The sequence below is a fragment of the Ochotona curzoniae genome, unplaced genomic scaffold, assembly GCF_017591425.1.
Source record: "Ochotona curzoniae isolate NIBS_2020 unplaced genomic scaffold, NIBS_Ocur_1.0 contig_2321, whole genome shotgun sequence".
Lineage (NCBI taxonomy): Eukaryota > Metazoa > Chordata > Mammalia > Lagomorpha > Ochotonidae > Ochotona > Ochotona curzoniae.
The window spans coordinates 11480225-11492317 of record NW_024465421.1 but is presented as its reverse complement, the minus strand read 5'-3'; the positions used below and the strand labels follow the sequence as shown (position 1 = coordinate 11492317).

At 49.0% G+C, this 12093-nt stretch overlaps 1 protein-coding gene across 1 annotated transcript in view; it reads left to right on the top strand.

Annotated features, from left to right (window-relative positions):
* The window catches only part of TNRC6A (trinucleotide repeat containing adaptor 6A), a 155334-nt gene that overhangs the window by 18324 nt on the left and 124917 nt on the right, over positions 1 to 12093 (top strand). The window contains exon 2 of the mRNA XM_040973187.1: positions 6782 to 6907. Within this exon, the coding sequence (XP_040829121.1) occupies positions 6828 to 6907 (80 nt within the window). The 5' untranslated portion in view covers positions 6782 to 6827. The remainder of the gene's footprint in view (positions 1 to 6781; positions 6908 to 12093) is intronic.

Here is a 12093-nt window from a genome sequence, read left to right as displayed (position 1 = left end):
AATGGACTGCCATATCGTCCACGTGCGTCTGGGTATGCCGTCCACTGCTCTGTCCATGCCAGTGAGGAGACCCAGTTTCTCCTCATTCCATGGTCAGACCACAGCTCCCATAATCCTCCCCATGGTTGCAGTTCTGAGTCCAGTAGTTCAGCAGGAGGGAATACCCCAAGAAACCTTGTCTGAAGTCATCCCAGCCCTGCCTCGTGTGTGTTTGCCAGTGCAGGGTCCAGCTCTGTCCATCCCCCACATCAGCCTACACACACACTGGCAGTTGCAATTGTTGGGTCAATTCTGTCTCCAGCACTCCCTCTTATGTAAACCAATGGATACTGCAGCCCAGCCCGGCCCTGCCCATCACACACTTGGCCCTCACATACAAGGAGCTGCAGCCCAGTCAGAGTAACCCCCAATAGGTCCCAATAGACCCCAATAGGCCCGCCCCCAGCCCTGGGTTCTGTGCATGCCAACATGTGCAGCAGACTAGTCCAGTCTGTCCCACATCCCGTTCAGCTCTCATACACAGCAGTGGACACTGAAGCCTGGCTCAGTCCCACTAACCCCACCATCCAGTCCACATTCATGCTGGCAGTGGCACCACCTGACTATCAAGGTTCACCCCTAGCCCTGGTTCTCATACTCACCAGTGAGAGTTGCAGCCCGTCAGAGATATGCCTACCATTTCCCTACTGGGCCCACTCCCAGTCCCGGATCTCACACTTTATCTATTTGTTTAGTTGAAAGACAGAGTGACAGAAAGGAAGATCACAGAGTTTGCATCCATTGGCTCACTCACCAAATGCCCAGCATGGCAGGCCTGACCCAGGTTGAAGCCTTGTGCTGGGAACTCACACCTGGGTCACCTATGTGGGTAGCAAGGACCCATGCACGTGGGCCGTCTGGTGCTGCCTCCCAGGCACAGGAGCAGAAACTGGATGGGACGCACCAGGGTTTAACTTGTTGCACCACAAGGCCTTCCTCCAGACACTAGAGAAAGTTCTGGGAAACTTTCTCCAGAAGATTTGCCCTTGGGGAAGCTGTGCTACTGAGCTAGCTCTTGGGGTGGTAGGGCACAGAAGTGGATACGGTCCTTACATTCTGTGCCCTCCTTGATAGCCTCCCATTATCCAGGCCGCCATGGGCCTCCTGCAGCCCTGCGGCCACTCTGAAATCTCCACGGTTACACGTGTGGCTGTGACCAGGGGCAGAAACTCCTCTAACACCTCGGCCTTTTTCCTACCTGTTTGTGGAGATCCTGTTCCCAAGGTCTAGGCCAGCATGCAAGTTCAGAGGCTTCCTCAAGAAAATTGCTTATTTATTCCTTTGCTCTGAAAGGCGATCTGGGGTTTTCGCCTTGCATGCCTTATCCTCTTGGAGCCAGCAGAAAGAGAGCTGGGGCCTGACTGAGTCAGGCTAAGTGTGGTGCTGTGGTTAGTGGATGACTGCCCTGAAGGACCTCAGGCTCTCTGTAGCTGTTAACACTCATCTTGTGTTTTCAGAGGCCAGCTGGGAAGAACCATCTTCCCTCCAGAATCTTTACCACGAGTTTTTCTACCCCTCTCCCATTTATTCATTCACTCATTGAAAGATGGATTGGCTTATCTGAAAGGCAGGGAGAGATGGAAAGAGTCCATGCTCTGATTCACTCCCCAAATGACCACAAGGGGCAGAGCTGAGCCGATCTGATTCAGGACTTCTTTCTGAGTCTCCCACGTGAGTGCAGGGACCCAAGAACTGGACAACCTTTCCTCCACTGCTTTCCTAGGTCACACGCAGGGAGCTGGATGGGAAGCAGGGTCGCCAGCATTAGAACTGGCACCTATATGGGATATAGGTGCAGGCAAGGACTTTAGCCACTAGGCCCTGGGCCCTCCATACAGCTTTTTTCTTTCTTCATTCATAATGCTGGGGTTTTTGTCATCTTACCTAGATTGCTTTTCTTCTTCTTTGTGGAATTTTATGCCTTCTAAATATTTTACTTTCTCCATTGCCTTACTACCCATCATTCCATAAACATTATGTTTGCTGATATTTGGGAGAAAACTATTGTTCTCTGTGTGTTTATTTTATAAGCTTTCAGAGCTCTCACATCATTTCTGATCCTTTGTGACTGATTCTCTGAGGATTCGTGCAAGGAAACATCAGTTTTATCTTTTTGTTGCCAAATCTATTATATCTTTGTATTTTGTTTCCATGACTTTTTTTTTTTTCCTCGAGCTTCCGGAAACACCCTTAAGTGACAAGGACGGTAACGATAATCCACAGCCTGCTTTTACTTCTGATTTTCAAGACGCAACGCTGGTGTTCTATTGTTCGGGGTGATATCAAACTATTGATCGGAGAGCCTCACCCATGTCTTTAATTCAGCGCGTGCTTCTTGGTGCCCGTCCAAGTGCCTTGGATTTGGCAATCTGTAGAACACGCAGGGCCCTGGGGAGACGCAGGATCGATGGCTGCGGGCCAGCACAAGCCAGATTGCAGAGGTTTGCAGAGCGAGGTCTGCTCCAGTCCTTCCTCACGGCTTGCCAAGGGTGTTCATCGGGGAGGGCTGGTTGTGTGTGTGTGTGTGTGTGTGTGTGTGTGTGTGTGTGTGTGTGTGTGTTTATTTTTCAGCACCTTTTCAGCATTTATGAGTAAAATGATGTTCTAGGGTTGTGTTTTTCTTATGTGACCTATGAGCATGGTTTTAAGATCTCGGTGCATTTTTGTTCATTTTTCCCAAGAAATATCTGAGTGCCAATTAGATGCCAGGCACTGCTCCATTATTGTTCATGTTAGAGGTGTGACTTCTGTAAGCTGCCACGGGGCTCCAGGACCATGCTCGTGTCGATTTGCAAATGTCGACCTGCTTCTGTCGTACTAGGCTAAACTGCATTTCACTTACCACGTTATACTTTGGCTTTTAATTCATCAGTAGATGTCTCTTATTAAAAGCTGCAAAAGAAGAGAAAGCCAGAAACCCAACATCCAGTTTCCAATCATTGTCGTAAGGACAATCCTTATGAATAGACTTTTTTTTTTCCTGTTTTCAATTATGTAAATTAAATTTTTTTTCTTTCTTTCCTTTTTTTTTTTTTAACATTTTAAGGAAGGTTTTCCCGTAAGCATTCGGCATTTGGGTCTGTGGCCTCAGTCCCAGCAGCAGAGTGGCACCAGGCATTCTGGGCTAAGGTGCCCATTGCTGCAGGTCTTGCATCTCTGCTCTGGGTTAGTAAGCTGGCGGCACTGCCTAAGCTGCGAGTGCCCTGGGCATCCTGTGCGTGTAGCGGAGGTTCATTTGTGTCTAACTCCATGGACACCAGATAATAGGCAAGGAACAAATCATCGATAAGATAGAGAAGTGTGTAGTATACTGAGAAGGTGGTCAATGAGGGCTGGGGAAAAAACAATGAAGGAAGAGCAGAGAAAACGTTACAGGGAGGGGGACCAGCGTTTCTGCTCAGTGGGGGCCTGCACTGGTGGTACAGCAGCGTCTCCGCCTCCTGTGACGTTGGCCCCCCATGGCCAGGCGCCGGTTTCAGGCTCAGCTGCTCTGCTTCCGATCCAGCTCCCTGCTGATGGCCTGGGAAAAGTAGCAGAAGATGGCCCACATGCTTGGCACCCGGCTCCTGGCTTCCACCCCGCCCAGCCCTGGCTGTTGTGGCCATGTGGGAGAAGGAACCCCTCTCTCACTGTCTTTCCCTCTCTCCCTGTAAGTGAAAATAAATCAATAAGTCTTTACCTCACACAGTTCCTGAAAGCAGGGCAAGGGCTCATGTGGGTAGACGTCATTTTTGTAAAGAGAATTTAGACAGCAGTGGGAGTGAAAGGTGTGTAGCGGGGGCCCCCACCGTCAGTGATTCTCGCGGGGCCCGTCGTGGGAGGGAGGAGCGAGGTTCATGGAGCACATTCTGCGGGGTTCTCTGTGACTCCATTTACGTAAAACAGGCAGCACTTCTCCGGGTGCCAAAGCAGTGAGCACCGAAGCGAGGCAGAGGCTGGGAAGAGGCACAGCTGGGATCCGTGGGTGCTAAGGTTTCGTCGATCCACCCAGGTGCTACTAACAGCAACAGGTGCAGCCTGGGACACTCTCCCAACTACGCATTCATGATGCACAACTTTCCATGTGAATACTACATATTGGGCCCAGCACGATGGATCATCAGCTAAATCCTCACCTTGCATGCCTGGGATCCCATATGGGTGCCAGTTCGTGTCCCGGCTGCTCCACTTTTCATCCACATCCCTGCTTGTGGCCTGGGAAAGCAGTACAGGACAGTCCAAAGCCTTGGGACCCTGCACTCATGTGGGGAGGCCCAGAAGAAGCTCCTGGCTCCTGGCTTCAGAACAGTTCAGCTCTGGCCATTGTAGCCACTTGGGGAGTGAACCAACAGAAGGAAGATCTTTCTCCCTGTCTCTCCTTCTCTCTGTAAACCCTCTTTTCCAATAAAAATAAATAAGCCTTTAAAATGGTTTAAATACTGCATGCCAATGTTTTGTACATAAGTAAAACGCATCGCTGTCTTGCTAATAGATGGGATACATTCAAAACCTGTTACTGTGTCTTATTCGTCTTTGCAACTGTAGCACCTGCTTCAGTGCCGGGCACACAGCAGGGATTCCCTATGTGTGTGAATAAAAAAATGCATGATGAACAAATAAGTCTCTGTATATGTTCTATATTCATAGACATATGGCCTCCCTCTTTATAGTCTCCTTCGTATGAGTGCAGCCTGCCTCCCTTATACCAATCATTCCGGAAAAATGGAAGCAATTGCAATTTTCTTTGTGATTAACTTTATTTTTAGCACAAAGAGGTAGAAATTAAAAAAAAGGAGAAATGCATGCATAGTTTTTCTGTAGCATACATTTTTCATGAAATTTTATTTTCTATTCATATAAAGAAGACAGATCTCATGAATTTTGTAGATGCAATTTTTTTTAAGATTTATTTATTTTTATTGGAAAGTCAAATATACAGAGAGAAGAAGAGACAGAAAGGAAGGTCTTTCGACTGATGATTCACTTCCCAAGTGACTACAATGGCCAGAGCTGAGCCAATCCAAAACCAGGAGCCAGGAGCTTCTTCTGGGTCTCCCACATGGATGCAGGGTCCCAAGGCTTTGGGCCGTCCTCGCCTGCTTTCCCAGGCCACAAGCAGGGAGCTAGAAGGGAAGTGGGCCGCCGGGGTTAGAACTGGCGTCCAAATGGGATCCTGTGGCACATGCAAGGTGAGGGCGTCAGCCACAAGGCTGCTGTGCTGGGCCCTGTAGATACAATTCTAAGAAAACAACCATACTTCCCTCCCTCCCTAATTGTCTTTTTATTTGTGCAGCAGCAAGGAGATTTTTACTCTGACATTTGTGTTTTAAACATTTGTTTCTCTGTCCCTCCACCCATGGGTAAGGATACTGCATTCATCCAAGAGCATGCAAACAAAGGGGGATTTAGAATGAGGACATCCAGTGAGAGGCAGGGAGCACTTGCCCACAGGCCTTGGCACTGTCCCAGAACATGGTGTTGCCAGGAGAAGCCGTTCCACTCATGTGAAAGCCACAGATGCCAGACTACAGAGGGATGAGGGGACACGGGATGTGAGGGCCTGCAAATGCTGAGGGCTAACAGATTTTTGCAGTTGTTTGATTGTGCATCTTAAGAGAGCATGAGATGAGGAGGGGCGAGGCATTTGGCACAAGGTGGAAGGCTCAAGTTGAGTAGGCACTCAGCCCACATTGCAGCGCCCGGGTTCAAGGGACGGCCCTGGCAGGAGGCTAGAATTGAGAGCAGAGCCGGAACCAAACCCAAACACTCCAGTGTGAAATGAGAGAGATTCCCACCGCCATAATTTTTTTTTTGGTAGGGCTAAAAGAACAGTGAATGAATTTGCCTTCCCTCAGCCTATTATCTACCAGAGAAGAAGCAGGCTCAAGTCGAGGATGACAAAAAGAGAGAGGAGGATGACTGGGACGGGTTGAATCAGTTCTGATGTGGGAGGCGGTGTCCGGCACTAGGGTTCTGATCTAGCAGCGCCAATTGGTGCAGCCAAGGGGAGCCGTTCTCCACAACAGGAAAGTGGAAACGTAACCTTAGGTGGGGCTAAGCCACGCAGGTGATGGCAGGATGAAGCCCGGTGACTTGGCAGCAGTTTTGATACTGGGCAAGATGTAGGAGTGCCGAATTTCACAGCTATCAACCTTGGTTCACAAAAGAGTAAGTCGCGAAAGGTGGCTCCCGAAGCCTGTAAGCGCGGCAGAGCTCGGGTGGAGAGGGGTGTCGCCCAGTGTCCCTCTGCAGAAAGCGTGCGTCCTGCTTGCTTCTTCCTCCCCTCTGGCGTCGCCGTGGGCTTGGTTCTTCAGCTGGGTATGAGCACACATCTTTGGCTTTGTGTCTTTGTGAGAATAAGCTTCAGAGAGACCGTCGCAATAAGGGACATTGGCAAGGACGGAAACCAACAGAGAGATCAGCACATCCACAAGTTCCCATCTCATATTCATTCCACTCTAGTCAAAGAATGCGGTCTTCTTTTGTGTTCCCTCCCTCTCTCTCTCAACTCTGAAGGTGGAAACTTAAATGCTCAATAAGTACCAAGCCTGCAGAGCATTTTGTCAAATTAAAACATGATCCAGTGTGAGCACACCCCTTCCATCCTGCTTTGCTCGGGAAGCAGAGGAATGAAATGTGACTGCACCCCTACGAATCTGTGTCCCATAGGTCCATGCGCGCATGCGTCACCGGTCTTCTGGGAGGGAACTAAAAGTACAGAAATGGAGAATCACTAACGTCATGCAACCCCTTCATTTCTCAGGTATGAAAACTGAGGTCCACAGAGGTGATGTGATTTGCCAAAAGTCATGCAACTAGTGGCAGAGCCAGGCCTAGAAGCCAGGTGCCCTGGCTCTCAAGACATTCCGCTGCCGGAGGAGTGTAACAGGTATTATCATGTTGGGGGGTGGTCTGGGTCAACCCCGTTCAGCCCAGAGCTGCTTGAGCGTCTAAGGAACTAGAGGACACATTCTTGGAAAAGTGGCTAGGGTGAAGTTCAGAGTCAGGCCAGGGCACAGAGGGTAAGATGCGAAACGCAGCCCTGCTGGTCCCAGGGCGGGTTCACCTTCTGCAGGTGCTGGTATCATGTGTGACGGTGAGTCGTCATTCGGGAACGCTGCTACCCATGTACTCTCTCCAGGGCAATCCACAGTGCTGGGAAAATCGATGGCCACTTGCAGAGGATGCAAGGGGAGAGGGAGGCCAGAGGAAAAAGGAGGCAGGAAGGCAAATGAGGAGGCATCGTTGGAATTCAGAAAGGAGAGGAAAGGTGAGCAGGTGCAGTCTGCTTGGTCAGCGACATTCCTGAGGTTCATGGCTACTGGTTAAGGTGCCAGCGGTGGTGATAAAAAGGACAGACTAGAAAACACATCAGGATGGGAAAGGAGAGCATGCCAGCTTCCACGTATGTCCCCCTCGCTACGTACAGTAAGCGATGTCTGTAAGTCCAGCATTGGTGAAACAAAACTGCCTTGATCAGTCACTGTGTTATATGCAGAAGAACGGTGTTTTTTTGTTTTTTGTTTTGTTTTGTTTTGTTTTGTTTTTTGGTTACAGATTTATTTATTGGAAAGTCAAATTTATGGCTGGTGGAGTGGGGAGTCAGAGAGGTGACTTCCATCTCTTGCTTCACTCCCCAATGTCCACAATGAACAGGGATGGGCCAGGGAAAAGCAAGGAGCCAGGAGCTTCATCTGGACCCCCCATGTAAGTTGTAGGGGTTCACACACTTGGGCCATCCTCTATGCTTGTCCCAGACCGTTGGCAAGGAGCAAGATCAGAAATGGAATAGGGCCTGGAGTCATGGCTTGCAACAGTGAAAGCAGGAAGAAGCCAGGAGCCAGAGGTGCCGGGGATCTGCGTTCTGGAGCCACCACTGCCGCCTCCCAAAGTGGGCATTGGCAGGAAGTTGATGTTGATGGCGCCAGAGAGGCCTTTCTCCAAATGGGATGGTGGCACCTGCAGGCAGAGGATTAGCCAATTGAGCCATCGTAGCAGCTCCAGATGTTACATTTTATTGACAATAGTTGATCTATATGTCTCCCATATCCAAAGGTCCATATCTGTGATTTCAAGCAAACATAAATTCAAAATATTTTGGGAAAGGAATGAGCATTGGGCACAGCAGTGAAGTCTCTGCTTGAGACACTCGCATCCCATATGGGCAAGTCTGGTTCAAACCAGGCTCCTCTGCTTTAATCCACCTGACTGCTGGGGCACACACTGAGAGGCCCTGGGTGACGACCCAAACACCAGTATCCCTGCCATTGTGTGGGAGGCTCCTGGCTTCTACCTGGCCCAGTCCTGGGTGTGACATTCTAGAACAAATTCTCCCAGAGTTACTAAAGGACCAACTATGTTAATATTTATTGTTAATTCATCTGCTTCTTTTTTTAAGATTTATTTTGTTTTTGTGGCAAAGTCACATATAAAGAGGAAGATCTTCCGTATGTTGATTCACTCCCCAAGTAACCGCAACGGCCAGTGCTGTACCAATCTGAAGCCAGGAACCTCCTCCAGGTCTCCCACTCGGGTGCAGGGTCCCAAGGATTTGGGCCATCCTCGACTGCTTTTCCAGGCACAAGCAGGGAGCTGGATGGGAAGTAGGGCTCCCAGGATTAGGACCGGCGCCCATATGGGATCCCGGCGCTTTCAAGGTGAGAGCTTTAGCTGCTAGGTCACTGCGCCGGGCCCACACCTGCATTTTTAAATGATGTATTTATTTATTTGAAAGGTAGAGTTATAGAGGCAAAGAGAGGGAGAGATAGAGAGGAAGAGACAGAAGATGTTCTAGCTTCTGGTTTACTCCCTCAGATAACCACAAAGTCCAGAGCAGAGCTGATCCAAAGCCAGAAGCAAGGACTTTCTTCTGGGTCTCGACCCAAGGACTTGGGTCATCCTCCTCTGCTTTCTCAGAGTTTGGCCAGGAGCTGGGAACTTCATACAAATCTCCCATGTGGAGGCAGGAACCCAACCACTTAGCCATCCTGCTGCCTGCTGGGGTGTGTGTGTTAGCAGGAAGCTGGAACTGGGAGCAGGGCTTGAACCCAGCAGTCTGGCTGCCCATGACTTTGATCACTGAATACTTGGCAAACATTCCTTTTATGTGTGTGTGTGTGTTTTTTTAAGATTTATTTTATTCTTATTGGAAAGTCCGTGTTACAGAGAACAGGAGATACAGAAAGATCCATCCACTGATTTACAAATGGCCACAATGGTTGGAGCTAAACCAATCCAAAGCCAGGAGCCAGGAGCTTCTTCCAGGTCTCCCACATGGGTGCATGGTCCCAAGGCTTTGGGCCGTCCTCCACTGCTTTCCCAGGTCACATGCAGGGAGCTGGATGGGAAGTGGAACAGCCAGGACATGAACTGTCACTTATATGGGATCCCAGGCGTGCAAGGCAAGGATTTTAGCCCAAGCGTTCCTTTTGTTTTTAGAAAATGTCAAGCTGAAATTGATAGGACAGTAAATCCTGGGAGAACTTCTACAATTCAACCAGTGAACCATGGCAAAGATTCCAGATCATCACGTTAGCTGTCTTCTTCCATTTCTTCGACAACGCCCACTTGCTGGTGATGACTCACACTGCACAGAGAACCAGCCCAACAACTGGATCTGCAGCGTCTGCTTCCGAAAGCAGCTCCAATATTTTCAATGCCGAACGTATGGTGGAACGAAGCTTGGAAACATCAGTCTCTTGTTTGGAAATTTCAATAAATCCAGACTTTTTACTCAACATAGCCGGAGCACCATCTGGCATCATAGAAACCTTTTTTTTTTCATATTAAACAGAAGCTCTTTGTCAGATGTTAAAAAAATTTCAAAAGATTTATTCTACAGATTTTTTTTTAAAGCTGTGAACAGATAATGTACCTCCCTACATTTGGAAGAGTTTTGAAGCTAACTCTCCATTGGATCTCATGGCAGGCTTGACTCGGTTAAATGTTGCACTTTTCCAAAATTGAATTAATTTCTCCTTGCAATGTTCCTTTGTTCTCTGGGTAATTCTTCAATGGTTTACCAGATGAGTACACTCTTTCTTCATCATTTTCAAACAAAATATTCACAACTAAAATTGCATCGTTGTAAGAATCCACGTCATTGGACTCAGCGGCATGGCCTAGTGGCTAAAGTCCTCGGCTTGAATGCACCAGGATCCCATATGGGCACTGGTTCTAAACCCCGGCGGCCCACTTCCCATCTAGCTCCCTGCTTGTGGCCTGGGAAAGCAGTCGAGGACAGCCCAAAGCCTTGGGACCCTGCAACCCAAGTGGGAGACCTGGAGGAAGCTCCTGGCTCCTGGTTTTGGATTGGTTCAGCTCCAACCGTTGCAGCCACTTGGGGAGTGAATGATCAGACGGAAGATCTTCCTCTCTGTCTCTCCTCCTCTCTCTGTATCTATCTTTCCAATAAAAATAAATAAATAAATCTTTTTTTAAAAAAAAGATTTATATGTTGTAAAACCAGGGAGATAAAAAAGGGAGTCAGATATGAGGCGAGATCCCCCTTGCTTTCACTGATCCACTCCCCAGACGAAGGCAACCGTCAAAGCTGGGCTAGGCCGAGATCAGGAGCCAGGAACTGCATATGGGTCTCCCACATGGGTGACATGAGCCCAGCCCTCCTCTGCTGCCTTCCCTGGCACATTAGCAAGAAAGTAGATCAGAAACACAACAATGGGACTTGAACCAGCACTCTGATAAGGGATGCTGTGTCTGTCACAAGCAGCGGCTTAACATGCTGTACTACAACCAACCACACAATATGACCAGCTGACTTCACTCAACGTCTTTAAGCTTCATTTATGTTGTAACATGTGTCAGGATTTCCCCCCCCCCACCCGCCCCCTTTCAGGCAGGCCTATGACTTCCTAGTTAAGGCACCTGCATGCTGAAGAGTGGACCTGGTTCAAATTGAGCACTTCTGCTTCCAATCCAGTTTCCTGGGAGACAACAGTGAAGACCCCAGGTCCTTCCACCCGTGTGGGAGACCCAGACTGAGTTCCTGCCTCCCAGCTGCAAGCTGGCTGCTGTGGGTATTCGGAAAGTGAACCAGAGAGAGGAGGTCTTTGTCTGAGTCTCTCTGCATTTCAAATACATCAAATAAATTTTTTAAAATAAGCCTTTGCGAAGCCTTGTCCTTCCTTTCAAGGCTGGGTCACAGTGCCCTGTAAGGACATTACGCTTGGTCCATTCTTCTGTGTTTTGATGCACATCAGGTGATTTCTGCCTTGTGGCTCATGTGAGGAATGTGAGGGCAGGAGTACGCAGACACTTCTTCCGGGCTCGGCTCGGCTTCCGCTCGCTGCATGCCGGGAAGGGAAAAGTGCTGTGTCGCAGGATATTCCTGCTGATTATTTTTGAGAAGACCACGCATTATTTTGCTTAGCGACTGTGCAGTGGCACGTTTTCGCTAGCGATGCACAAGGGTATCAGTGCTCCGGTGGGTCTACAGCCTCAACGACACACATCATTGTCGCCAGTTGCTTTACTTTGCTTTTGATTAGTAGCTTTCCTAATTGTTGCAAAGTAGTATCTTCTGATTTTGGTTTGCCTTTTCCAAATGAACAGAGATGTTCAGCATCTTTTATTTGATTCAACAGGGTTTTTTTTTTTCTTTAAACAGGGTTTTTTATTTTATTTTTGTCACAAAGTCAGATATACAGAGAGGAGGACAGAGAGGAAGATCTTCCATCCGATCATTCACTCCCAAAGTGACCGCAAAAGTTGGTGCTGTGCCGATCCGAAGCCAGGAGCTTCCTCCAGGTCTCCCACACAGGTGCAGGGTGCCAAGGCTTTGGGCCATCCTCGCCTGCTTTCCCAGGCCACAAGCAGAGAGCTGGATGGGAAGTGGGGCTGCCGGGTTTAGAACTGGTGCCCACATGGGATCCTGATGCATTCAAGATGAGGACTTTAGCCACTAGGTCACTGCACTGGGCCCTGGTCAACAGGTGCAGAGGCGAGTCAGAACTAATCCTCCACCCAGTGGCACCAGAATCCTGTATGGTGCCAGTTCGTGCCCCTGCAGCTCCACTTCCCATCCAGCTCCCTGCTTGTGGCCTGGGAGGGCAGCAG